The following is a 21,979-nucleotide window of genomic DNA, read 5'->3' on the forward strand; positions in this document are numbered from 1 at the left end:
TAATGTTATGTGTACAAAAGAATAAACTGTTGACAGGATTTACTGAACTTTATTAACATGTAACAATGAAACGGAAGTTATAGAAGTTGGTGGCCGAAAATCCTGACGATCGCACGCGCTCAGCGACCGTTCCCGGTAGACTGAAGAGTTCAGTCAAAATTCTAAAAGTTTATTTTTGGTCAGATTGTCGTGCCAAAGAAGGACAACGTGGCCAATGTCGCATATGTACCTAGTCGCGTGAAAGCAACTGGCCTGATGATGTAAAATGGCCTGCGCGCAGGCCCTCGCTATTCTAAGGTGACTAAAAACATACGATTACAAAACTAACATCTTTCTTTTCTTCGAACTTTTATCAACATACCGCTATACACGTTTGTCTCGCTATAATACTTCCCTATAGCCTCAAAAGACACTTTTTTTTCTTTTGTATCACGCAATTATAATAATATTCTCCTGAATAAGGTTGGACAGCATTTAGAAAAATCAAACGCTGACCGATTTCGTGTTCTTTCCCTTTGATTATTACGACACGATCTCGTGTCCGGTTTATTTGAGGTTTACCTTCATACGATGCACCATAAACGTCTCAAAAATAAATATTGATACTCATTCCATCTGATCTACATTACTGATTAAATCTTACGTATTGAAACGGCGCTATCATTTATGCACAGAGGGTTCGCCGTGCGAATGGGTCACACGAGAGAGCACTAATGAGAGATACAATTCATGGGTAGTAGATACACGCCTAGGAATAACATCTGCCTGGAATACAGAATTACAATTATTGCGTTATTCCTCTATGTCTGATACTATATTATATTATTTATAAGATTACATACCATTTTTTTTCCTTTCTTTTTATCTGTTTTTACCCGGAAAGGTATAATTTCGTTCGTGGCTAATAAAATCACGACCTAATCTCGAACCCGATGCTTTTCAGAAATTTCAAAAATCTCTCTACGAGCATCTTTTCGTGTTGATCTCGTTTCGTCGCAACGTTACCGATTCTCTCGGTCGAGGCACGGAAAGCTTGGACGAGAAAATCGTGGTACAAAGTTACATCGTCGTCTATCGTAACCACCATCTTTTCGACATCCTTCGTTTCGATTGATTTATCAATAGATTCGCTCTTGACCTCGTTCGCGTCCCTACAGGAAGAACGATGCTTCCCGTAGGATTCTATGAAGCGCGTTAGAAGATAAGCGAGGAACCTACGGTGACACCAGAGAGACTCGTGACCGTGGTACATGGAAATACTGTTGTCGTTCACGCGACATTCTTCCACCCAGTAAGACAAAGCACGGAAATACGCTTGTTGTTCCATTCTCAAGGAAGTCGTACGGAATTCCGCGTTGGTCGTAGAGAACAGCCTTTGCAGTTTATCGGCTTCCTCCGTGTCACCGATGTTTGATTTAATGTAATCAAACAGTTCCTCTGTACATTGTTCACCGGCGTCGGGACACTTTCTAAACAGTTCTTTCGATGGTTCTTTCAACTCGAACATGTACTTCCTCAGCAAGAACTGTCGATAGGAGAGTCCGCTGTAATCCGACACGTGTCGTTGACACCAAGCAAGAGAATTCTTCCATTCGGTTTCGAGCGTCGGATAAGTGAATGCCCGTGATTCGCGTAGGGTCATTATGTGACGCCTATGACTCCATGCGTGATAATTACTCGCGTATCGGTCAGCGCACGTTGCCGCTATGTCCAATTCCGTGCACAACGGCGATTCCGTTGGTTCAGGATCGTAACGGGTGTCCTTAGAGTTCAGTACATAGGACAGTAACCACCGTCGGTAGGCGAACGCCTCGAAGCATTTCGGCTTATGGTAAAGCACTAATCGTGAAAACGAGAATTCCTCGGTTGCTTCCAACTTGTGTCCCCTTACTAACTCTCGTCGCATGTTCCAGAACGTTGTAACGTCTGGATTTAATAACAAAGCTCCCAGCAACCATCTTGCAACAGTAATAGGCTCCTCTCGTCTGTGCTTATTCTGGCGAAGTTCGAAGAGGCGACGGTAAGCGTAGCAGTAAAGTGGTTGCACGCACCAGGACGCTAAACCGAGGTAGTCTTCCTGGTGGAACACCGGCGATTTGTTTTCATTATCCTCCGCGGGGACTATTTCGAAACTTTTCCTGAAATTACACGTGAACAACGCTAGCTTCAATTTTTTTTCAATTACTGCTACTGAATGAAAAAATTAGACTATAGATACCTGGTATCATTTTTCATAACACTGTCATTGGCTCGTTTTAAATATTAAATAATAAATCACAAATCAGAATAAAAGCTATGAATTACATAATATAAAAATCTTTCAGGAAATACAAAAAAAAAATAAGAGACTAAATATATATATATATATATATATAATATTTTTATAACATTATGAAATTTTCACTAGTTATTTCTATGACATAGGATAGATAGTTCGAATAATAATATTAATGTATATATAGAAATATACAATCATAAACATTAAAATATAATAATCACGATGGCGCCAGTTTCCTATCGTTAGATATCAGATACCAACATTACTGGCACTGTATTTACTGTGCAAACCTTATACGAACCATCATACGTACTCGTGTTTGATTGAAACGTATAAAAATGATGTTTATAATTTAATCTCATAAAAATTAAAACGCACTGATTATAACGTTATAATGTCTACAGAATATATTAATGCATCAAACTTAAGAATTAAAAGGCACATTTCACAGATATTTTTAAAGACTCCGCCCTCGTAATGTATCTAAGAAAAACACTCACAGTGACGGATTCTTCTTCACCACATTTTCGATGTCGGAAAGGATTTTCTCTGCAGCCGGAAAAATGTCGTCTTGCATTGTAATCCCGTCACTATTGTTCGTTACATGTCTCGGAGAATCAAGTATAAACTAATACACAATTAACCCTTCTGTTTCTCTTACTGCACCTTTCAATGCAGACACGATGTAGCGTTTTTCTGCGGAAGTGTGGGGGATATGACTGCGATACCATTTGAAGTTTTCTGCAAGTCTCGAACGTTCGAAATTAAATGGCGCGAAATTATTAACTTTGACCTACGTTGATAAGAAATAAAACTTAAATACACCTTATATTACAAATAAAAATGGTAGTAAATATAAATACAAATAGGCTCATCATTATTTCTTTAGAATTAAGATTATCTGTACCACCTCTCTGTAATGTGTTCATGAATATAAATCAATAACTAACATATTATTATTCTTATGTAAAATATTAAAATATAAGAAGTATTGCCATTTGTTATAGTAACAATTATCCAGATCTTAAATTAAAACTTTATAAAATAAAGAGTCGCATGTTGTATTAATAAATATGCATAAGTATTATCATGAACATCGTTCATGGTAAGGAGTAATAAGCGCGAACATATTCGATGTAATAGAAATTTTATACCATTTTTAGCATAAAATTTGTAATACAATTTAAAACGCAAAAATAATTTGGTATACCAAAAATGATCGATTAAAGTTATCGACATTTTCGATAATTGTCTTGATCTATCATAAGAACTTCACTTAATACTTAACGGGGTACAAGTCTCCGGCTATAAATCGGTATAACCTATAAAAAACGTAGTTCCTCTTGATTTCATTTCTAGCCATTCGTCTTACCTTATAAGGAAAAATTTTTCTTAATCACTGTCCACTTCGTTTCCAACATTCGAGGTAAAATATTTAAGTTAAAACAATGTCTGATCCTCGTATAAGAACTCTAAAAATTAAGACTGGAGTAGTGAAACGTCTCGCAAAAGAAAAAATCACTTATGAGAAAGAAGCAGCACAGCAACGTGAAAGGGTACAAAAATTAAAGGAACAGGGTGAGAATATATTGAAAAATATATTGAAAAAAACTCTCTAGCCAATTAAATCCTTTCAATAGCTGTGTTATTTGTTTAAATGCTTCCGTATGTTTTTCATTTATTTTAAACGTCAAAATGTTTAAACATTCAAAAAACATACGTCGCAATGATTGGTGTACAAAATGCATTGATTAAAATAGTTTAAAATTTGCATTTCACCTTTGTTAAAGATAACTACTTTTAATATTTTATATTTGTTACAGACAAAGATGACTATGATATAAAGAAACAAGAAGAAGTACTTCAAGAATCTCTTATGATGGTGCCAGATTGTCAAAGACGTCTTGGAAAAGCATTTGAGGAACTTAAAAAGATTTTGGATACAGAACAAGATTTAAAAGAGATAGAAGATTATATCGAAGCTGAGAAAGTACTGAAGGAAGCAGAGGCTCAACTTCCTAAAGAAGGAGAAATTATGGAGATGTGTTAAGAAACTAAGCCTAATAATTCTATGAAGATACTGCGATAAGTTATGAAAGAATTATATTTTCAGCTAACATATAATTTGTAAACAAATTAAAATAATCATTTAATGCGTTAAGAAAGTGAATAGTATTAGGGTATTTTATATTTTTCCAAATTAGGTGTTAATTTTTAATAATTATGTTTAATGATCAAAGTTTCTTAAAGGGTCCTGCACAAAGTTGTAAGGACCCCTCCTATAATGTATATAACCAAATGAACCAACAACCTATTTATAATACAAATTACAATATGAATATGTATCAAAATTATGTTTATCCAATGGGTAAAACTTTTGAAAATGTTAATGAAGATCCTACGTCACTAATTAATATAGAAAAAAGACAAGCTGATAAACAGGAAATTGAAAAGTTTCTTGCAGAAGTTGGTCAAAGTAATAATATAAATGACCAGAGAAGCAAATGTAAAAAGTCTAAAATTGCAGAAACCAAAAATGTTATGGCATCGGTATACAAATTAAATGAAAAGTTAAAAACAATTTGTTCAGAACTTAAAAATAATCAAAATTTGACAGAAGAGGAATGGCAGGAGAAAATGAACGTCTGTAACGCGGCAAAAGAAGAAATTGTTGAACTGTTAAAGCCTATTACAGATCCAAATTTTCTGAGTCAATTAAATAAAGATTTAGAAAAACGCAAGAAGAAAAGATTAAGAGAAAAGGTTAAAAGAGAGAAATGGAAGAATGAAAAATTAATGAGGATGGAAAATAGAGAAAGGATGCATGCTCAAATTGATTTGTGGATTCGAAAAAAACAAGCTGTCATAGAAAAAGAAAAACAGGAGGAAAATTTGCGAAAAGATGCCGATATGATTCTATTTGATGTTCGAGGAAAACGAAATGATGCACGGAAATATCTTGGATTGTTACAAGAATTACAAAATTTGAGAAATATTAAAGCTAATATCGCCAGAGCAAGAGGAGAACATTTATCTTCAGCAGCTGATGAAGCATTTAATAACATTATTGGTATTATTATAATGTTTATTTTTAATAACTATTTTAGAAATTAAACTTACAAATACTTTTTATGTACAGCAAAATTATCAACTCAATGGTCAGCACTCGATCGCGAGTATTCTATAGAAGAACAGGGTTTAAAGTTAATGTTAAAGACTGATAATGAAAATAGAATTGAGAAACAGAAGAAAAATGTTTTCGATGAATGGGAAAAAGTATTGTTTGGAAGAAAGATAACATCTGATCAATATAATACCGATTTACCTAATTTTATTGCTGTAAGGTAAGATAAAGATGATATCGGTATTAACTAGTTTTTAGTTTAAAATATTATACAAGTTTATAATAATATCATTTTATGTTTAGAACTGCTTGGGATAAGTATATAAGTTCAGATAGTGATGCATCACAAATTCCAATTGGATGGGTAATGCCTGTTAAACCATCCTCTGCTGCCTGGCAAAAAAGTCTTAAAAAGGAAACTTCGTGAAATAAACTAATATATGATTGTAAATTCTAATGTATGGGAATAAGTCGAATTTGATTTTTACACGCCTTAATAAGTTATTTGTATAAACATAAATAATATTCATCAGTCATTTAAATGGAATGCAGTATAAGAAAAATAAAAGATTCTCTGGTCGATTATACTTTGAACATTCATAATCATCTTTAAGTATCTTACCATTTCAAAAATTGTAGAATACGTGTTATCCGATATTTGGATTTTATTAAAATGTGTATGAAAAATATGTACAAGACTTTCCTATGATACACGTATGAAACAATGCGATGTATTACGTTCATGCTATACTTAAAATTAGATTTTTTTGAGCAGCACTTGAAGGTTCTAGAGTTTGATTATCTTTCGTTGATGTAACAGGTACGATTTCTGCAGCTGATAGTATCATATGCAATTTTCCTTGTAATTCTGATAATGCTAATATTAAACTTTCTTCTTCTTCTAATTTGGCTGCTAAAATAGTAAACATTTTTCGTGGTTCTGCAGCAAGTTCGTCTAGATGGTCTTCATAGATATCTATTAAATAATGATTTAATTATTAATATAATTTTTAACGATAAAAGGAAAGAATTAGCTACTTACCCATTAACACATTAGCAACGTGTAATAACACTCTTCCAAATCGAACGCTTCCTACATGTTTATTCAAAAATTTCAGAATATTTACAAGACTTTTGCCATCTCTACCGCCAAGTGCCTGTTTTAAACCCTGTCTTCTAATAAGTTCCTGCATCAGAGCAACGGTAACATGTGGTGCTTTATTTATTACATAACTCATCATTACACAATCCAAAGCTTTAGAATATTGAAATTTTCTTAAACAGGCATCGTGTTTAGACATGATTTCTTTCATTTCCTCTTGTACAACAACATCTATTTGCGGTGTATGTACATTTTTTCCGGAACGTCTATACGATACTCTTTTTCTTTGCGGCTTTTCATTTTGTACATCTTCTTCCCTTCTTCTGACAGAAATCAAACCATCAACCATACCAGCCACTATAGTTTCATCATTTGGCTGCAATTACAAATCACATTTAATATCTATCAAAAATGCTATTAGAAATTTAAAATAAGAATTTGTTCTTACACTAATTCCTATGCTAAGAACCGAGTTGGGGTAATCCAAGGAATGAACAGTTTTATATGTTCCAGAATCATAAATTTTTACATGTCTATCTAGAGAACCAGATAAAATTCTGTGACCATTTGAAGCTATTTTTAAACAGGTTACAGTTTTATGATGCTGGGAGATTTTTGCAAGTAGCCTACCACCAGCAAGCGCATCCCATACTCTAATTTCAGTTCCACCTTTAATAAATATATGCAACTTTAGATATAAAACATTATTTCACAAGAATATATATAATTTAAAACATTATACCTGCTGACAAAAATATTCCACCGGATGGTAGAAACAATAAACTTTCAACAGGAGCTTCATGGCTCACATTAAGAATTTTTTTATTTGTTCTTGTATCATACATGTATATATTTTTATCATAACCCCCAGATAATAATATATCCGTGGAAATAGGACTAACTGCACCAGCTCTGACATAATCCGAATGTTCATTAAAAGATACAATTTGTTTTTCAGTGGATATATCCCATAATGCTGTAGTCTTATCATCAGAAAATGAAGCGATGTGAAGATTATCTGCAGTAAAGAAGGTTCTATGTACAGCAGCTTTGTGCCCAGAAAAAAGTCTAAGAAGACTTTTTGTATTGACATCAAACACTTTAATTACTGCTTCTTCTCCACCAGCACACAGCAGTTTTCCATCAGCACGAAAGGAACCACCATAAGCAGCTTCCTTAAATCTGCTAAGATTTTTTGTGACTAGTTTTGTAATGGGATTATACATCTGCACCCTTACTGAACAAGTGACAGCAAAATAATGTGGTTCCACAGGTGAAAAATCAATATAATCAATTGGTCCAAATTCCTTAACCAAAACAGGAGGCTGTAAAAAAAAATTACATATATTTTCATTAATCTTAATTTCATAATTTAAACATAATTTGTTAGGTTAAGGTCAGTACACGTGCGTATCATAAATTAGTTGATACACCAAAATTATAAATAAATTTTGATTACTGCCGTTGTTACAACATACTCACAGTATATTTTTTCCAATATATATTATCTGGGGTTAATTCAGGCCCCGATCTTGCGAACACCTTAGTATTTATCTTTTTGAAGGATGCCATTTCTTTTAAAATGTCAACTATAATAAAATTTAGTAGAGGGGGTAAACTTCTTCTGTTGACAATTGATGGAAGTTGCTCCCTTTAACTTTCCTAATTGTTCAAGAATTAGTTTATTCTTTATGATTTTTAGATACAGATACTTCTCAAAATATCTTACACGAATAGAGAGCGACATGTTTAGAAAATTTCAGTTTGCTTTGTTGAATTTTATGTGGTTTTACTGTTCGTTTCAATATGGCGATGGTTAGTTGCTTAGTGCTTCGAAGGTCTCTTTACTTATCATGAATTTCCTGATATTCTTTTGTATTTCTTTGTATAATTTTGATACAAAACCTTGATATTCGTATGATTATCTGTAAGTGCATACGAGTTATGTAATTATGAAGTTGTGCATGTGATAAAGAAAAGATTTCATCTAAAAAATTGTTTCGCTCAGGCAGCACAGTAGTTTCGGCAATTGTCGTCCTACTAAGGTTTGTTACATTTCATAAATAATTGTAAAGACACGAACATATAAAATGTATACTCATAACACTTTCGAAAATCAAAAGATCTTATTTTTTTTCTTAAGAACAAATATTTAAGAAACATAAATTTGATTCTGTTCCAGCCAAAGAAGAATTGCTGCCAAGATAGTTTCTTGTTATTTCACTGCATACCAACCACGTTTATAAATATTTCGCCCGAGAAGATTGGAATTCCGTTAACAATTTTGGATTAATTGACTTTTAAACATCATTTGAGAGATTTTTATTGTTCATTATAATGGCCACATTAATGCATGAACATCAACAAATGTTTTAAATTTATCAGATCCTTTTTGGAAGTCAAACAAGTAAAACATAGCTCTGATTATAATAAGATCATGTATTCATGTTCCATCTTAATAGGAGAATTTAATTAAATATAATAATTAATGATATTTAATATCATATTTTTGAGGCTATGTTGCCAAGAATAATTTTAAACATTATATAGACCAGATAAATCATAATAAATTATTAAAACAATTTGATATACAACAACATTTCATTATTCTAACACATCATAATTTATATACTTAAAAATCTCTGTAAAATGGCTGAAACGCAAAGAATACCTGTATATGGTACGCGTCCTCCTTGTGCTACTGGCAATCGTTTAGAAGAGCGTCACGCTAAAAGGTAAGTTGTAAACAATTTAAATAGATATATTTTATATAACTAGATTTATTTAAAAACTCATGTTTCTGTTACAGAGCAGCCTTAAGATTAGAAAGAAATCGGAAACCGGATAAGCCTGAAGATTTTGTCTGCTACGAATCGAGCGACGATGAAGCAGACTCCATATGTGAAGGAGTACAGTACCTAAAAACTTCTTTTAATTTTGTGGATTATGTGCGTGCTAGAGAAACGAATACAAGAGAAGTGCGAAAAATTAATCAAGAATATGGATTTCGACATATATTAACTCATGATTTATATAAAGAATATTCGGTTAGCTTAAATAATATGAATAAAGTTTTTTGTTCTCAATGGTTAAGCGATAGACAAGTAGTATTTGGAACGAAATGCAACAAATTGATGGTTTATGATGTAGCAACACAGAAATTAGATCAAATACCATCTCTTCATGGAAGACAAATTAATTCAGGAGGTAGTGTTGTACCGGATCAGCAATGTGGTATACATTCTGTTCAAATAAATCCTTCTAGGTATGTAAATGAAGAAATTGGTACTACTTGGAATTTCTTACATTATTGTGTTGTTTTTCATCAATTTATATATTACAGAACTCTTTTATCAACTGGAGCAAGAAATAGTACCGAAATTGCGATATATAGGTTACCTACTCTTGATCCAGTTTGCGTAGGAGAAGAAGGTCATAGAGACTGGGTCTTTGATATGTGTTGGTTAGATGATGAGTTTTTAGTTTCTGGTGCTAGGGATACCAAAATGGCTTTATGGCATATAGACAGTGACCTTGCAGAAGCCCCTGATAAAGCAGATGTGCCAACACATAGGTTGCATAATATAAAGTGCATCTAACAAGAACGGTCTGTAACTCTATGTCATTTCATTTTTTTCCTTCTTTTTTTTTTCTAGGTTGATTCGGCCTGTGTGCGTCAAGGAATGTAGATCAGCGCAAAAAGTACGAGCACTTGCTTTTAATAGGACATATAAAGAAATTGCTGCTCTTACTTTGAATAGTTTTATACATATATGGTCTGCTGAGACTTTCAGACAAAAAATATCTAGAAAACTACCAGCCTGTCAAGAAAATGTTTGTCTTGCTGTACAAGATGATGGTGTTTATGCAGTAGGATGTCGTTCTTATACTTTACTTCTCGATGCAAGAACTCTGCAGCCAATTAAAAAAATACCTTCACGGTATGTAATAATCGTACTGCTATCGAAATCTTTTAAATTATATAATCTTTTCCAAACATGCTAGGTGTCCGTATCTTTTTGTACAGATATAGCGGTTGTGGTATCCGATCGGCTAGCTTTCAAGGTTCTGTTCTAACTATTGGAACTGGTTTAGGAATGTTAATGTTTTACGACGTTAGAGCGCAAAAGTATCTGGAGTCTTCGATTAATTCTAACAGAACTGTAGTACTCAAAGCTTCAAAGGGATACGTGGTACGTTTTAACACATTATTCGATTGAAATTTAAATTGATTTATTTTCTAGAAGAATGTGATATTTATTTTTACGATGATACCAGTTTCCAGATGAAGAGTACATCGATGGATTTCAAAATGTTAAGTATACACCTGCTATATATACTCATTGCTACGACGGATCCGGGACGCGGTTATTTACAGCTGGTGGACCACTTCCTGTAAATCTTTATGGTAACTATGCAGGATTATGGCAATAAAGTTAATTTTAGCCGAATGAAGAGCCGCATCGATTTTTACGTAAGTAATTATAAGTTGTACATTTAAATATGAATAATCAAGATTTTATCTAAAATGGTATATACACCTCTTCTAGAGTTAAGAAACATTTTCTGATTACAGTAATCATGTACTTTCATACTTCTTACATAATTTTGCCTTTCTTCTATTTATTAAAATTTAGAAAAAAATAACAACACACTCGTCAGAAATTTTTATACCTCATACATAAATGAGATAATAGAAAAATGTAATAAGAAAATGAATTTCAAAGGTGTATATATCTCGACTGCCTCGATTGCTTTATTAAGCAATCGTATTAGTGTATGTTTATACATTAACACGAAGGAAAAGTTGAAATTATTATTTTGAACTTAAAATAAAACTAGTATCTGATAAATGATGATTTAAGAACGATATAATTTATATTTATGACCTTACCACGCCATTATGAAGGTGTTAATTTAATTTGATTCATCATTTAACATAAAATTTTTCACCGATATTAGTCATTATTTATGAAATTTAATGAACTTTTGAATGAGGATCTCTTTTATGGTATAATACAAATAATTTCTGAAGAACATGTTTTCATATGTTATGATTATCTACATAGTGTGATTTTAAATGTATTCTTTATAACTTGTGTTGGAAATGATAATCTAAGAAGTAGTCAACGAATAACACTGCAATGAACATTAAGTTTTATCAGATACAATTTATCAAGTTGAAATTTTAATACTGGCCTTAAAAGAACAATATACAATAAGTATGTTACAAAAGTTTATTTTAGGGAAAACAGTAACTGTTTCAAATCTTTATAATGTATTTCTGTATTAAATAATAGAGTCTCAAACATTTAGAACTTTGATCAATGCATGAACTATTAAATAATATTTTTCGAATGTACACAGTGGTTATTATTTTGTTGAATCAAAATTTATTAAGAAAGAAATAATCTATCATCGTGTATTCATTTTCTTTTAATACAATTTTGTTGTTATTAACATGGTCACAAACATCAAATCTTAAACTTATTAACTGTAAAAATTAGTCCTTGAAAAAATACTCCACAAATTTGATCAGATTCATTACCTCTATGTTATATGGAATTTGATGAAATTGAAGTATTAGGGAATAAAAACTGTGTGCATTTATCAATGAAATTTTATAATTATGTGCAGCCATTTAAAAGTTGAAACAAATAGATTTACATATAATTTTTACACTACAAATTTTGGTGTACTTAAGTGATAAAGTTCACCATTATGTTAATCATTGTCTTTTACATTGAATTCATTGATGCAGCAATGATGTAAGTGCATTTTCAATGCTTAGAATAGAACAACATTTTTGGGGATTGAAAAGTTGTTGAGATGTAAACAATAAGTAACTGGATTATCAATGTGTCGTGGTGAATATATGATAACAAAATATATTCTAAGTACTTGTATAGTCTCGAACGAAGTAGACTTCTCTAAGGAAAATTACGATACAGGGAAAGTAGGAAACCTGGGATATCGTCATTTTCTCTGGGAAAACCTACCATATTCGGTACTGTACACCAACAGATTACAAATTGTTGGCATATATTCATAAAGTCATTACATTATATAATAAGTAAAAATGTGTGTTGTATTTATAAATCCATGATTAAACTATACAAAACATATATGTGATGATACATAATGAACGAATACATTGAATGCATTTTAATATGGACTATCACATCTACTTTTATTATAAATATTGAGAACAAAAAATTATAACAAATAATTCTGTCTTTAATGCCTGCCATAATTTTATCCATTTAGGCTCTCAACGATAATTGTTAAATTTGTTTCAAGTTCATTGCTTTCATATGAAATCTTTTTAAGTGATAACTATTTTCTATACACAATTTGATGTCCATTTTAAAACGTCCTAATTTTTTCGTACTAATATCACAAACAATAAAGTCTAAGTATCACATATTTTATCTTATATAATGCAATAGGAAAGGTGTAAAATAAATAATTTTTATACTTGAAGTATATGTATAAGTTATAAAACAATTTTCTGCAGTTATAATGGCTGCATTACTGTAGCAGAAAAAAAGCTATTCTCTCGTGTATTAATGCTTACCATAAGAATATTAGAGAAAAATTTTTGTAAGAAATCATGTGTAACTTCAGAATATTTGTCCTTGTATTTCTTAACAGATTTTTCTTCTATTTTTTAAAGAAGAACGTGTTATATGTATTTTTCTTTTTTTTTTTCCTTTTCGTTATAAAAGTACATAATTTAATTTGTTATTCTGTATGGTTGTGTTCCTAGATCTATAATAAAATGTTATTACAAAAGTATTTATCATCTGTGTTAAGAATAGAGGGACAATGTAACGAGTAACCTTTTAAGTTCTTTTTAAATATTTTGTTTCAAAAATTTACAATATATTTAATTGTTAGAAAAAAGATATCCAGTGCAAGTAATACGTGTGAAGAAATTTATGATAAGTTTACAGTCAGCTCAATGTTTGTTACGTTTCATCAACTTATTGTAACAACAAACTTTTTAAACAAATATATACAAAATTTTGTTAGAACAAATTACAACATTGAATTGTATTTATTTCTTAAAAAGTGTTTGTTTGACACGTGAAATGGTAAATGTTTCTCAGAGATAGGACTATTTGGACGGTAATCGTACACCTTGCAATATTGTAATTTTATGTGTGTGCGAATGTGTTAAGTAATTAATGTAAATAAACATGCCAAGATTGAAATTGTATTTATCAATTCTTCTAACTGAGAGAAGAAGTAATAACAACGCTTAAAGAACAAAATACAAAAGAGAAGGAAAGATTAGTCTCCTTATAAATAATTTATTAATGGTATATTGATACAATATTTTCATTTTCATTTAGAATCGTCACGAAGAACGTGTAAAATGTGTATAATGCATACAAAACATGTGATGTGAATGTTTTTTAATTCAGGCTTAGCCCTGACTACATTAGATATGTTGTGTTTTATTATGTGTGTTTGACAATGTACCGAGGCTCAGCTTGAATAAAAACACGGAGGTCAATTTTGCCCCGTGTATACACGTCCGACACGTGAAGAGGACCATACCTCTTTAACGAGCAGAAGATGGAACCTTTGAAAGGCATCTTCTTTTCGGGGCACGTGTCTATTATTAGCGTGATTTTAACGATAATAAATTGCTTCTTTCACGCGTCATTCTGTTGGAACTAATGAGTTGTTATTTTACCACCATTACTATAAACGCCCTTGGCCTGAGGGCATAAATAAGCTCATTTCTCCTTTTTCATTTTTTGGTATAATTGGTACCCTAACACACCAGTATCGTAAATAAATATACACCGATCGTACAATATACATTCTGAAAATAAATAGAGTATTTCACAATTATTGCATAAATTGGTGAGCATTTGTTGGTATCTTAAAATTTCTCTTCTTCCATTTGAAAACAATAATTATCGGTACTTTTTCTTTACAGATAATTATAAATAACTGTACTACACGTGGAAAGAAACTCCTCATCATCTTCCCTTAATCATTAGCAAGTACGTTAACTTTACTTTATACTCTTCCCTTCCTCATCCTTCTTTCTTTCTTTCAGTTGATCACGTTGAAGTAACGCGTTCGAAAAGAATCAAAGATGCCCAGCATCCAAGGCCTTATTTATATCACTGACTAGCATCCCCAGGATAGGTCTCAGTTCGGAGTCTTGCCTGAAAACCGAGTCGAGGAAGTCTGAATGCGTCAAGAAATCGAACACCTGGTCGCATCTGTCCTGAGATTTATCCGTGAGGTGTGGTTTAATGAGCGTCTGTATCGCGGTTCGGCAACGTTCCAATGATTTAATTAAATACGCCCTATCGAAACTGAACTCCAGTTCGTAAAACGACACCACGGACATCGCCACGGCTCGGAGAGTAGTCCTTATTTCGGCGAGTTTCGCATCATCGGCGGCGTTCAATTGTTGATTACGTTGCAGAAGACCGATCTGTAAGAACCGTAGACGAAGAAAGGAAGAAAATATTGAAAAGAAGGCTCGTTGAAAACTGTAAGAATTTTCATATCCGTGTCAAGAGTCGACTCGAGGCTAACGTACCTTGATGGACAGCTTAACGATGTTCTTCAAAACCTTTTCAGGCTGCTTTTTGTCCAAGTTCGGGTTAGCTTTAGCAGCCCGTTCCATGAGTTTGTAAAGATTGTCTAAAAGCGACGTGGTGGCGTCGTCTATCAGAAGCGATCTTCCGGCTCCTGTTGATACCACTCGGCCGAGCAGTTTTTTCTGGGCTCGAAGACCTAAATCACGAGCGCGACTTCCGGTGCCGCCGGCTGGATAAGATCCGCCGTTCAGTGTAGCCGCCGACTGCATCACTAGAAAGATATTCCACATTCACTCGAGATACCCGCACGAATAATCGACCCTCTGTTTGGTCGAGGGAATCGTCGGCAGATGTATCGAGGCTTTTCAACTGATACAATATAAAAATAGCCATCACCGGTTACGATACATAACGATAGATCGTTAAAGCTTAATGTTATGAATAATCATCGGAACTTACCGTCAAACATTGGTGGTCTGCTGTTTCCTCTAGGCGATAACGGGATTGTGAGTGAAATAAAGAAATGCTCGATGAGCACGCTCGGAACTCAGGCAAAAGTAACTAAAATAAACCAAGGATAGAAAACGAATGAATTAATGTTTGCGGAGAAAATATAAGAACGACGAAATGTGTACGATGATGAAAGTAACGAGGCAACGTAAGGCAGCGATCGTCGAGCGACGCGGACGCAACGAGTTTCTTGGTGTTGATGTTCTCGTTCATGGGAATGAATCAGAGCATTATACAGTTAACATTTGTATACCTTGATTACAGTCGGTTACGGCTACAAGATGATAGAGCAGCCAGCTCTGCAATTCCATCACTGCCGTACCCCACGCCACCTGAAAAAACACATTACCGAGAAACGTTAGGATTTCCTCGTGGCTGTTTCAAATTGTACGCGAGTTAATTTTATCCATGGAATTAAACCTTCCGCTACCGTAGACGATTACATTCTCGCTTCCCTATGAATTAACATATTTTTTTTCATGTACCTACCACCAGTTATACGAGACGCTTCGCATAAGAAACGTAATCGTATGGTAGTTGGATCGATTTGTAAGGAGCGTCAAGGCAAGCGAGAGACTCTCGTTCTTTCATTTGTTCAAGTAATAAGGGCAAATGGAAACGGTTCGGACCTAGTCCCGATACAGCCGGCCAGAGTGTATTTCGAGAACGTGACGAACATCGATATCGGTCCGAGTGTCAGGCATTTCAAAATTTCCTGTCGTTTCACCCGATTGCGAATCTTCAAGGACTTACTCCAACGTCCCCAACAATCTCCTGACACTCGACGACCATCGGTGATCCCATTAAACGCTCTCCAACTATCAAAACCATTTCATCTATTTTGCGGTCAGTTCAGCTACTCGTGTAATTGCGAGCTACCGAATTCCAGTTACGGGGAAAATTAGTTGAGAGCAAAGTGTGTACGTCGAGTGTTAAGTCATCACTCGATATCGTTCTAATTAGACGTTACCTACATACCGTTCATTTGTATACATTACGGGGTTACGCAAGCACCAGCTGCATTCCTAATGTTTCCATCTACATGAACGAAATTCAATTCCGTTACCGGCAAAGGGTTGACGTAATTGACGTTCTACCATGTCGAGACACTGGAAAGTTGTACGAGAGAACAGGTGATCGATCGTACAGCTTTCGCTCTCTTTACTTTAGCGGTTTCCCAATTTGTAATCGATCATCGAGTAGCTACGTTTACCAGTTACCTGCTTGTAAAGAGTATGCATTATTAACCCTTTCGCTGCCACGCGAATTTTTGAACTTGCACCAGTGGGACATAATAGAAATTTCATATTAAAAATTTTATAATGGCAAAGAATTGCGAAATATATTAAAATAACGGTACAATCTTGCTAATAGCACATTTTTCTTTCATTTCGGCCATGGTGGTCATCGTGGCCCAAATGAAAAGACAAGCGTCGGTCCCATGGGACCACCCTGGCAGCGAAAGGGTTAAGCAACCTAACCGATCCCCTGTTAATTAGGATTGTAAAACTTCGGATCGTTGGGGTGTTTGAATAATTCAGATGATTGGAACATTCAAAGTGTACCGAAGACGTATTTTCTTCAAGGGTTAATGTATACATATGCATTGAACTTATAAAGAAAGTAGTAGTGATTTAGATCAACTGATGCAGTTAGAAAGTAGCGATGCTTGGTAAACCGAGAAATTAGCTTTTTCAGAAACTTCGAGCCAGTCAATTTCAAAGTTTTTCGCTTATCGTTTTGCGCGTAAGCAAACTTTATTAACATAATCGTTGATCTGAAAAGAAAACAGCTAAATTGGTACAACGCAGCTGACTGTATACTTATATTGAAGGCTATCATGAATGAAGTTTCACAGTAATCATTGCAACCCCTGTAAATATTAATTTATTTTTTTATTTTTCAATTAACATTAAATAACAAATTACTGGGATGAAGGTTCACCCATAAAGACATGCAATTATCTTCGCTTCGGTGCTGTTAAGCTTTCAGACGTTTTTCAAACCTTTTTTATTAATTGAATTTTCCAATTTGTTCTACAAATTCTTTCATCGGTATCAACCGTCGCGTTAACATGATTTCTATAATTGGAGTACATTTTCTAAAGTGCTCTACTTTCTTTTATTTAAATTCGATAACAATGCTCTTCGTAATGAGAATTTTTCAATTTTTATTATTCCCACGCATTTGTCACAATTAACGGAATTGTCATCATTTCCCGGTAAACATCTCACTGTTCCCTGAATTCTATTCAAGCGGATCGTGGAAAATTGGATTGCATAAAACTGTATGTCAGTGGCGAGTGAAACTTACCGGCCTTCCGGTACGGCTAAAGCGGGTCAAAAGATTTCATTCTTATATTTATCTGTGTGAGATGATCGATCTTGTGAAATTCCCGCCTTTTTATCTTCCTTCCGTCTTTCATTGTTGTAATATTAAACGTATATTTAAAAAGAAAAAAATCATTTCCGGTTGACTGTCGTGAGTCAACCGTGACTAATACATTAAACATACTGATACAGCTAGGCAGTGAATTACTTGCAAGATAAATTATAAACTGATCGATGATCCATATTTCTTAACATTATTTATTTCTTTCTAAATTACATGGATTAACGCTATCATTTTATAAGTTGATAGTAATTTAAAGATTAAAAGGAGCGATCGTTACTTTCAATTTTATCTTAATTACGGCGCACCTAACTTTCATTATTTTACCGGAGTCGCAGGTGAATCGATAGTAATTAAAGGTTTATTAATTGGTTTCTAGTCAATAATCGATAGCATGGAAAAGGCTATTAATAGACTTCCGTTATTATAGACTTCGCTGTGTGTTACAAACGTTTGTTTGCAACACCTCGAGAAATGGAATGATGTTTATATGAACATAAGTATAGTTTAAACTCGAGGCTCGTCATTTCTATAATTAGTTATCTGGCTTGTATTATCACGATAGATGGAAGGACGTTGTTAATGACCCAAGTTCCTTGAATTATACGCGAATGTAATTTTTATTAACTTCAACATTGCGTGTACAGAGTTTCTTGCATTTTGCATTGAATTTAGAAAGGCAGTATCTGCACGCGATCAAATCTACAAAATAGAATTCAGTGAACAAATCGATTTTTAGCAAAATATAGCAGATCTAAAATTTTTACTTTCCTCTAGTTGGAGAAAACAACAAAATCTTTGGTAGCCATATTGAGGATCATTTTGAATCCGTAATCAACCCTCAAATCTCCCGCCCACTTTTTCTTCCCCTCAGTTTCCTTAACGTTTTTCAAATCAACGAAATAGAATTCAGGATACAAATCGATTTTTAGCAAAATATAGATCTAAAATTTTGACTTTCCTTTAACAGCAGAAAGCAACAAAATCTTTGGTAACTCTACTGGAGATCATTTTGAATCGGCAATCAACCCTCAAATCTCCCGCCCATTTTTTCTTCCCCTCAGTTTCCTTAACGTTTTTCAAATCTACGAAATAGAATTCAGGAAACAAATCGATTCTTAGCCAGCCGAAGCAAATCTAAAATTTTGACTTTCCTTTAACAGTAGAAAGCAACAAAATCTTTGGTAACCATACTGGGGACCATTTTGAATCAACAACCACCCTTAACCCTGCCGCCCCTTTTTTCTCCCTCCTCAGTTTCCTTAACGTTTTTCTTTCTACAATCGAAAAGAAGCAGCTGTCACCCCGACAGCTGTGCAACTGGCACCTACCACCTTGTTAAATTGAGCATCTTGTCTGAGAATATACCCACCACCTGCCCTTCGACCAACTACACGCGTGTACGCGTACATCTTTTGTGCGTGGTCACACGGGCAAAGTTACGAGAGACGGATTATGCTTTCTTCGGTAAGGTCACGCGTTTGTCTGTTAAAATACGACTTTCCAGGCATACACGTGTTCCTTTCTGGTTATCCCTAGCCGTCCTTTTTGGATATTGATCCACGCGTGATTCTTGCATGCAAGTAACAAGGGTAAGGATAAAGTGGTATAGTTAACCCTTTCGTTGCCACGCGAATTTATGAACTTACACCATTGGGCCAGAAATTTCATATTAAAAATTTTATAATGGCAAAGAACTGCGAAATATATTAAAATAACGGTACAATCTTGCCAATAGCACATTTTTCTTACAATTAGTGGTGGTCATCGTTGACCACCATGGCCTAAATGAAAAAACAAGCGCCGGTCCCATAGGACCATCGTGGCAACGAAAGGGTTAATCAAGGTTTCAAATTCTTCATTGAAATAATAATTTTTCAATTTTTTTTTATTCTGCGAATGTTTGTACATTTACAGTATACTTATGAAATTGTAAATTGATTTACTTTAATAAGAGCATGCACGAGTATCCGTCACTGAAGGGGAGGGCTTGATCTTGATTCAATGATGATGCTGATGAGGATCACTTCACATACTGATTAAGCATCCCTCGATGCAGAAAATTAAACTTACCTTAACTATCTAAATCACTACACACATAGTTACGGATAATATCTATATTTTGTAATCGCAGTAGATTATAGTATCAAGATTAATATCCACTGGCTTAAAGTTACTAGAAAATAACTCCTTCGGTATCATCTTATAATAAAATTCCTGTCTCGGCGTTCAACATAAACTAGCTTTTATTTTTACATCCTTCGAAGCTCTAGAACATATTATTGCCTCTCTTTCTGTTTTAAGCAGGTAGTTTATTCAAGGTTGGAGACACGTTCGGCACGGATGCGAGCTATAGCAACGTAATTTTAAATTATAATCCGTGCCACGAACCGTTGCGAATAGTATATTTTTCATCGATACATTAATTCGTTGAAAATATCGAGTTAAATTAATTTTTAAACGATTCTAGGTGAATGAAAATGCAGCACGCATCGTCGTGCATAATGTAGTGAAGATAATTGGTCACTGTAACGCGAATCAACTCGTTAAATACCGTGAATGAATTTACCGCCAGAGTTGATGAGCGCGTATATACGCAGAGCTGTCCCTAGAGTTTGCGGGGCCCGGGTAAAAGTCGGTAAAATGCGCGTACGTATAAAACTTTACGATAAATTCATAGCCGAGTCTGCACGTGTGAGATGAACTCGCCGAGATGAAAATCAATCGTGAAAATGCGGGCCGGCCGTGGTTTTAATGGCAATTAAAAACAGGCGGTGAGCGCGAGCTGCGCAACAGTCTCGTTCATTGCTCGGTTAACGTTACCTATTTACAGGCCACGTTCCATGGACGAGCAAAAGCACGTTTATACGTCGAGTCGGAAAAACTGTTTACTCGACGTTTATCCATCTTTTTTATTTTTTATTTGTCACCGTCGGATGTGCGCGATCGCGCGAGTGAAAATCGTGTACCGTGGAAAATTTCACGCTGTACTAATAATCGATTAATTCGCGATACCTCGGGAGAAAGGCTTAGCCCGTTGTTTCTAAATATATACGACGTACCGACGATACTCTGTTGATATCTATTACTTTCAATACATACTAACGAATAATACACATGTAACGAATTAAGTTACACGCATCCGTTCGGCCATGACTAAGTGACGCAATTAAACGGACTCGTCGGTTTTGCGAAACTCTTGTTTCCTCAACGCAAGGATTTTGATATCATGCGATAGATCACATGACAACTTGATCACAATCATAAGATCAAATTTAATCATAACTTATTTTAATCAAAGGAGAGTTATATATTGGCGCGGTAGTATTGATAATTTAATACGTGGAAATTGCATATCCAGTATACAGTAGTTTTTACCTTTCCAGTGAAAGTGGTATATTGGAGTAAAATGTATGGTGGGACAAAGTTTCTTTGATTGCGCGTATCTATCTGACAATACTCATCTCGAATACCATTCAAATGATTATTGAGTTATTTTTAATAACGTAAAATTAATTTTACTTATGTCAGAGTAATTTAAATTTTAGGCGCGCACTAACCTTTGCTGATGAGCTGGGTCGCGTTCGCGACCCTAACAGTCGACAATGAAATTTCTCTTTTCCAACAATTAGAGAATAGATATATTATTCTGTTGATATCTTCGCGTTTCACTTCGAACTAAATTTCACTGATATAACAGAACTTTTAGAAACGTTAATCGACGCGATAATCGAAATAAATGAAAATTAACACCGGCAACAACGGAACACGCTCTCGCGAGTATCACTGCCTTCTCCAACGAACGAACGTCATCTGTTGTGGTCTGCGAACCCACCCCGGTTACCATGGAATCATCGCTCCGCGAGGTGGGGCGCATGTGGCAGCTACGCTCGGGCAACTTCACAGCGTCAAAAAGTTTTCTTCCTCGCAGTACGCGCTCGATCGTCGAAGGGGTGGTTTATATCATGGATACGAAAAAATACGACATAGTCGTATTTCTC

General features: G+C 34.3%; 6 protein-coding genes across 11 annotated transcripts; 3 read left to right on the plus strand and 3 right to left on the minus strand.

Annotated features, from left to right (window-relative positions):
- Positions 1 to 29: 29 nt before the first annotated feature.
- LOC114879436 (protein prenyltransferase alpha subunit repeat-containing protein 1) lies at positions 30 to 3,735 on the minus strand. Of its 4 annotated transcripts, none has more exons than XR_003789907.2 (4): positions 3,651 to 3,735; positions 2,779 to 3,019; positions 843 to 2,138; positions 30 to 765 (listed from the first exon to the last, which is right to left on the minus strand). XR_003789907.2 is itself a non-coding variant. In XM_029194346.2 (3 exons), exons 2-3 carry the CDS (start codon positions 2,853 to 2,855, stop codon positions 911 to 913), a joined length of 1,305 nt encoding a protein of 434 aa, XP_029050179.2. In that variant the 5' UTR covers positions 2,856 to 3,019; positions 3,651 to 3,735; the 3' UTR covers positions 30 to 910. The 4 variants fall into 4 exon arrangements, 1 of the variants encoding a protein (XP_029050179.2); XR_003789908.2 differs by having other exon boundaries at positions 2,779 to 3,027; positions 3,651 to 3,718; XR_003789909.2 differs by lacking the exon at positions 3,651 to 3,735 and having other exon boundaries at positions 2,779 to 3,032.
- Positions 3,297 to 4,328, plus strand: LOC114879440 (tubulin-specific chaperone A-like). The gene is made up of 2 exons (XM_029194351.2): positions 3,297 to 3,856; positions 4,102 to 4,328. The coding sequence occupies exons 1-2, from the start codon at positions 3,727 to 3,729 to the stop codon at positions 4,326 to 4,328; spliced, it is 357 nt and encodes a 118-aa protein (XP_029050184.1). The 5' UTR covers positions 3,297 to 3,726.
- Positions 4,329 to 4,486: 158 nt separating this feature from the next.
- Positions 4,487 to 5,987, plus strand: LOC114879437 (programmed cell death protein 7). The gene is made up of 3 exons (XM_029194347.2): positions 4,487 to 5,348; positions 5,418 to 5,622; positions 5,706 to 5,987. The coding sequence occupies exons 1-3, from the start codon at positions 4,502 to 4,504 to the stop codon at positions 5,827 to 5,829; spliced, it is 1,176 nt and encodes a 391-aa protein (XP_029050180.1). The 5' UTR covers positions 4,487 to 4,501; the 3' UTR covers positions 5,830 to 5,987.
- Positions 5,988 to 6,046: 59 nt separating this feature from the next.
- On the minus strand, positions 6,047 to 8,076 carry LOC114879433 (U3 small nucleolar RNA-associated protein 15 homolog). Its single transcript, XM_029194339.2, has 5 exons — positions 7,987 to 8,076; positions 7,247 to 7,829; positions 6,953 to 7,173; positions 6,445 to 6,880; positions 6,047 to 6,378 (listed from the first exon to the last, which is right to left on the minus strand). The coding sequence occupies exons 1-5, from the start codon at positions 8,074 to 8,076 to the stop codon at positions 6,143 to 6,145; spliced, it is 1,566 nt and encodes a 521-aa protein (XP_029050172.1). The 3' UTR covers positions 6,047 to 6,142.
- Positions 8,077 to 8,340: 264 nt separating this feature from the next.
- Positions 8,341 to 14,189, plus strand: LOC114879434 (DDB1- and CUL4-associated factor 12 homolog). Of its 2 annotated transcripts, XM_029194341.2 has the most exons (8): positions 8,341 to 8,431; positions 8,513 to 8,549; positions 8,687 to 9,239; positions 9,314 to 9,769; positions 9,848 to 10,078; positions 10,161 to 10,445; positions 10,532 to 10,697; positions 10,783 to 14,189. In XM_029194341.2, exons 3-8 carry the CDS (start codon positions 9,154 to 9,156, stop codon positions 10,936 to 10,938), a joined length of 1,380 nt encoding a protein of 459 aa, XP_029050174.1. In that variant the 5' UTR covers positions 8,341 to 8,431; positions 8,513 to 8,549; positions 8,687 to 9,153; the 3' UTR covers positions 10,939 to 14,189. The 2 variants fall into 2 exon arrangements, with proteins under 2 accessions (XP_029050174.1, XP_029050173.1); XM_029194340.2 differs by lacking the exon at positions 8,341 to 8,431 and having other exon boundaries at positions 8,457 to 8,549.
- LOC114879439 (tumor necrosis factor alpha-induced protein 8-like protein) lies at positions 13,805 to 21,790 on the minus strand. 2 transcript variants are annotated; one of them, XR_006829923.1, is made up of 6 exons: positions 21,539 to 21,790; positions 15,841 to 15,919; positions 15,537 to 15,638; positions 15,077 to 15,348; positions 14,541 to 14,968; positions 13,805 to 14,341 (listed from the first exon to the last, which is right to left on the minus strand). XR_006829923.1 is itself a non-coding variant. In XM_029194350.2 (5 exons), the coding sequence occupies exons 3-5, from the start codon at positions 15,544 to 15,546 to the stop codon at positions 14,615 to 14,617; spliced, it is 636 nt and encodes a 211-aa protein (XP_029050183.1). In that variant the 5' UTR covers positions 15,547 to 15,638; positions 15,841 to 15,919; positions 21,539 to 21,790; the 3' UTR covers positions 13,805 to 14,614. The 2 variants fall into 2 exon arrangements, 1 of the variants encoding a protein (XP_029050183.1); XM_029194350.2 differs by having other exon boundaries at positions 13,805 to 14,968.
- Between the last annotated feature and the right edge of the window lie 189 nt (positions 21,791 to 21,979).

Source organism: Osmia bicornis, chromosome 11 (genome assembly GCF_907164935.1).
Source record: "Osmia bicornis bicornis chromosome 11, iOsmBic2.1, whole genome shotgun sequence".
Taxonomy (NCBI): Eukaryota; Metazoa; Arthropoda; class Insecta; order Hymenoptera; family Megachilidae; genus Osmia; species Osmia bicornis.

Excerpts from the sequence above, each read along its gene's own strand:
- LOC114879436 (XM_029194346.2), bottom strand. The coding sequence starts at position 2,855 with ATGCAAGACGACATTTTTCCGGCTGCAGAGAAAATCCTTTCCGACATC. Across the intron at positions 2,139-2,778 it reads GTGAAGAAGAATCCGTCACT|GAAAAGTTTCGAAATAGTCC; the intron begins GTGAGTGTTTTT and ends GTGTAATTTCAG.
- LOC114879440 (XM_029194351.2), top strand. The coding sequence starts at position 3,727 with ATGTCTGATCCTCGTATAAGAACTCTAAAAATTAAGACTGGAGTAGTG. Across the intron at positions 3,857-4,101 it reads ACAAAAATTAAAGGAACAGG|ACAAAGATGACTATGATATA; the intron begins GTGAGAATATAT and ends TATTTGTTACAG.
- LOC114879437 (XM_029194347.2), top strand. The coding sequence starts at position 4,502 with ATGTTTAATGATCAAAGTTTCTTAAAGGGTCCTGCACAAAGTTGTAAG. Across the intron at positions 5,349-5,417 it reads AGCATTTAATAACATTATTG|CAAAATTATCAACTCAATGG; the intron begins GTATTATTATAA and ends TTTTATGTACAG. Across the intron at positions 5,623-5,705 it reads CCTAATTTTATTGCTGTAAG|AACTGCTTGGGATAAGTATA; the intron begins GTAAGATAAAGA and ends TTTTATGTTTAG.
- LOC114879433 (XM_029194339.2), bottom strand. The coding sequence starts at position 8,076 with ATGGCATCCTTCAAAAAGATAAATACTAAGGTGTTCGCAAGATCGGGG. Across the intron at positions 7,830-7,986 it reads TATATTGGAAAAAATATACT|CCTCCTGTTTTGGTTAAGGA; the intron begins GTGAGTATGTTG and ends TTTTTTTTACAG. Across the intron at positions 6,881-6,952 it reads TTCTTAGCATAGGAATTAGT|CCAAATGATGAAACTATAGT; the intron begins GTAAGAACAAAT and ends TTGTAATTGCAG.
- LOC114879434 (XM_029194341.2), top strand. The coding sequence starts at position 9,154 with ATGGCTGAAACGCAAAGAATACCTGTATATGGTACGCGTCCTCCTTGT. Across the intron at positions 10,446-10,531 it reads ATTAAAAAAATACCTTCACG|ATATAGCGGTTGTGGTATCC; the intron begins GTATGTAATAAT and ends CTTTTTGTACAG. Across the intron at positions 10,698-10,782 it reads AAGCTTCAAAGGGATACGTG|TTTCCAGATGAAGAGTACAT; the intron begins GTACGTTTTAAC and ends CGATGATACCAG.
- LOC114879439 (XM_029194350.2), bottom strand. Across the intron at positions 14,969-15,076 it reads TCGTTAAGCTGTCCATCAAG|ATCGGTCTTCTGCAACGTAA; the intron begins GTACGTTAGCCT and ends CGGTTCTTACAG.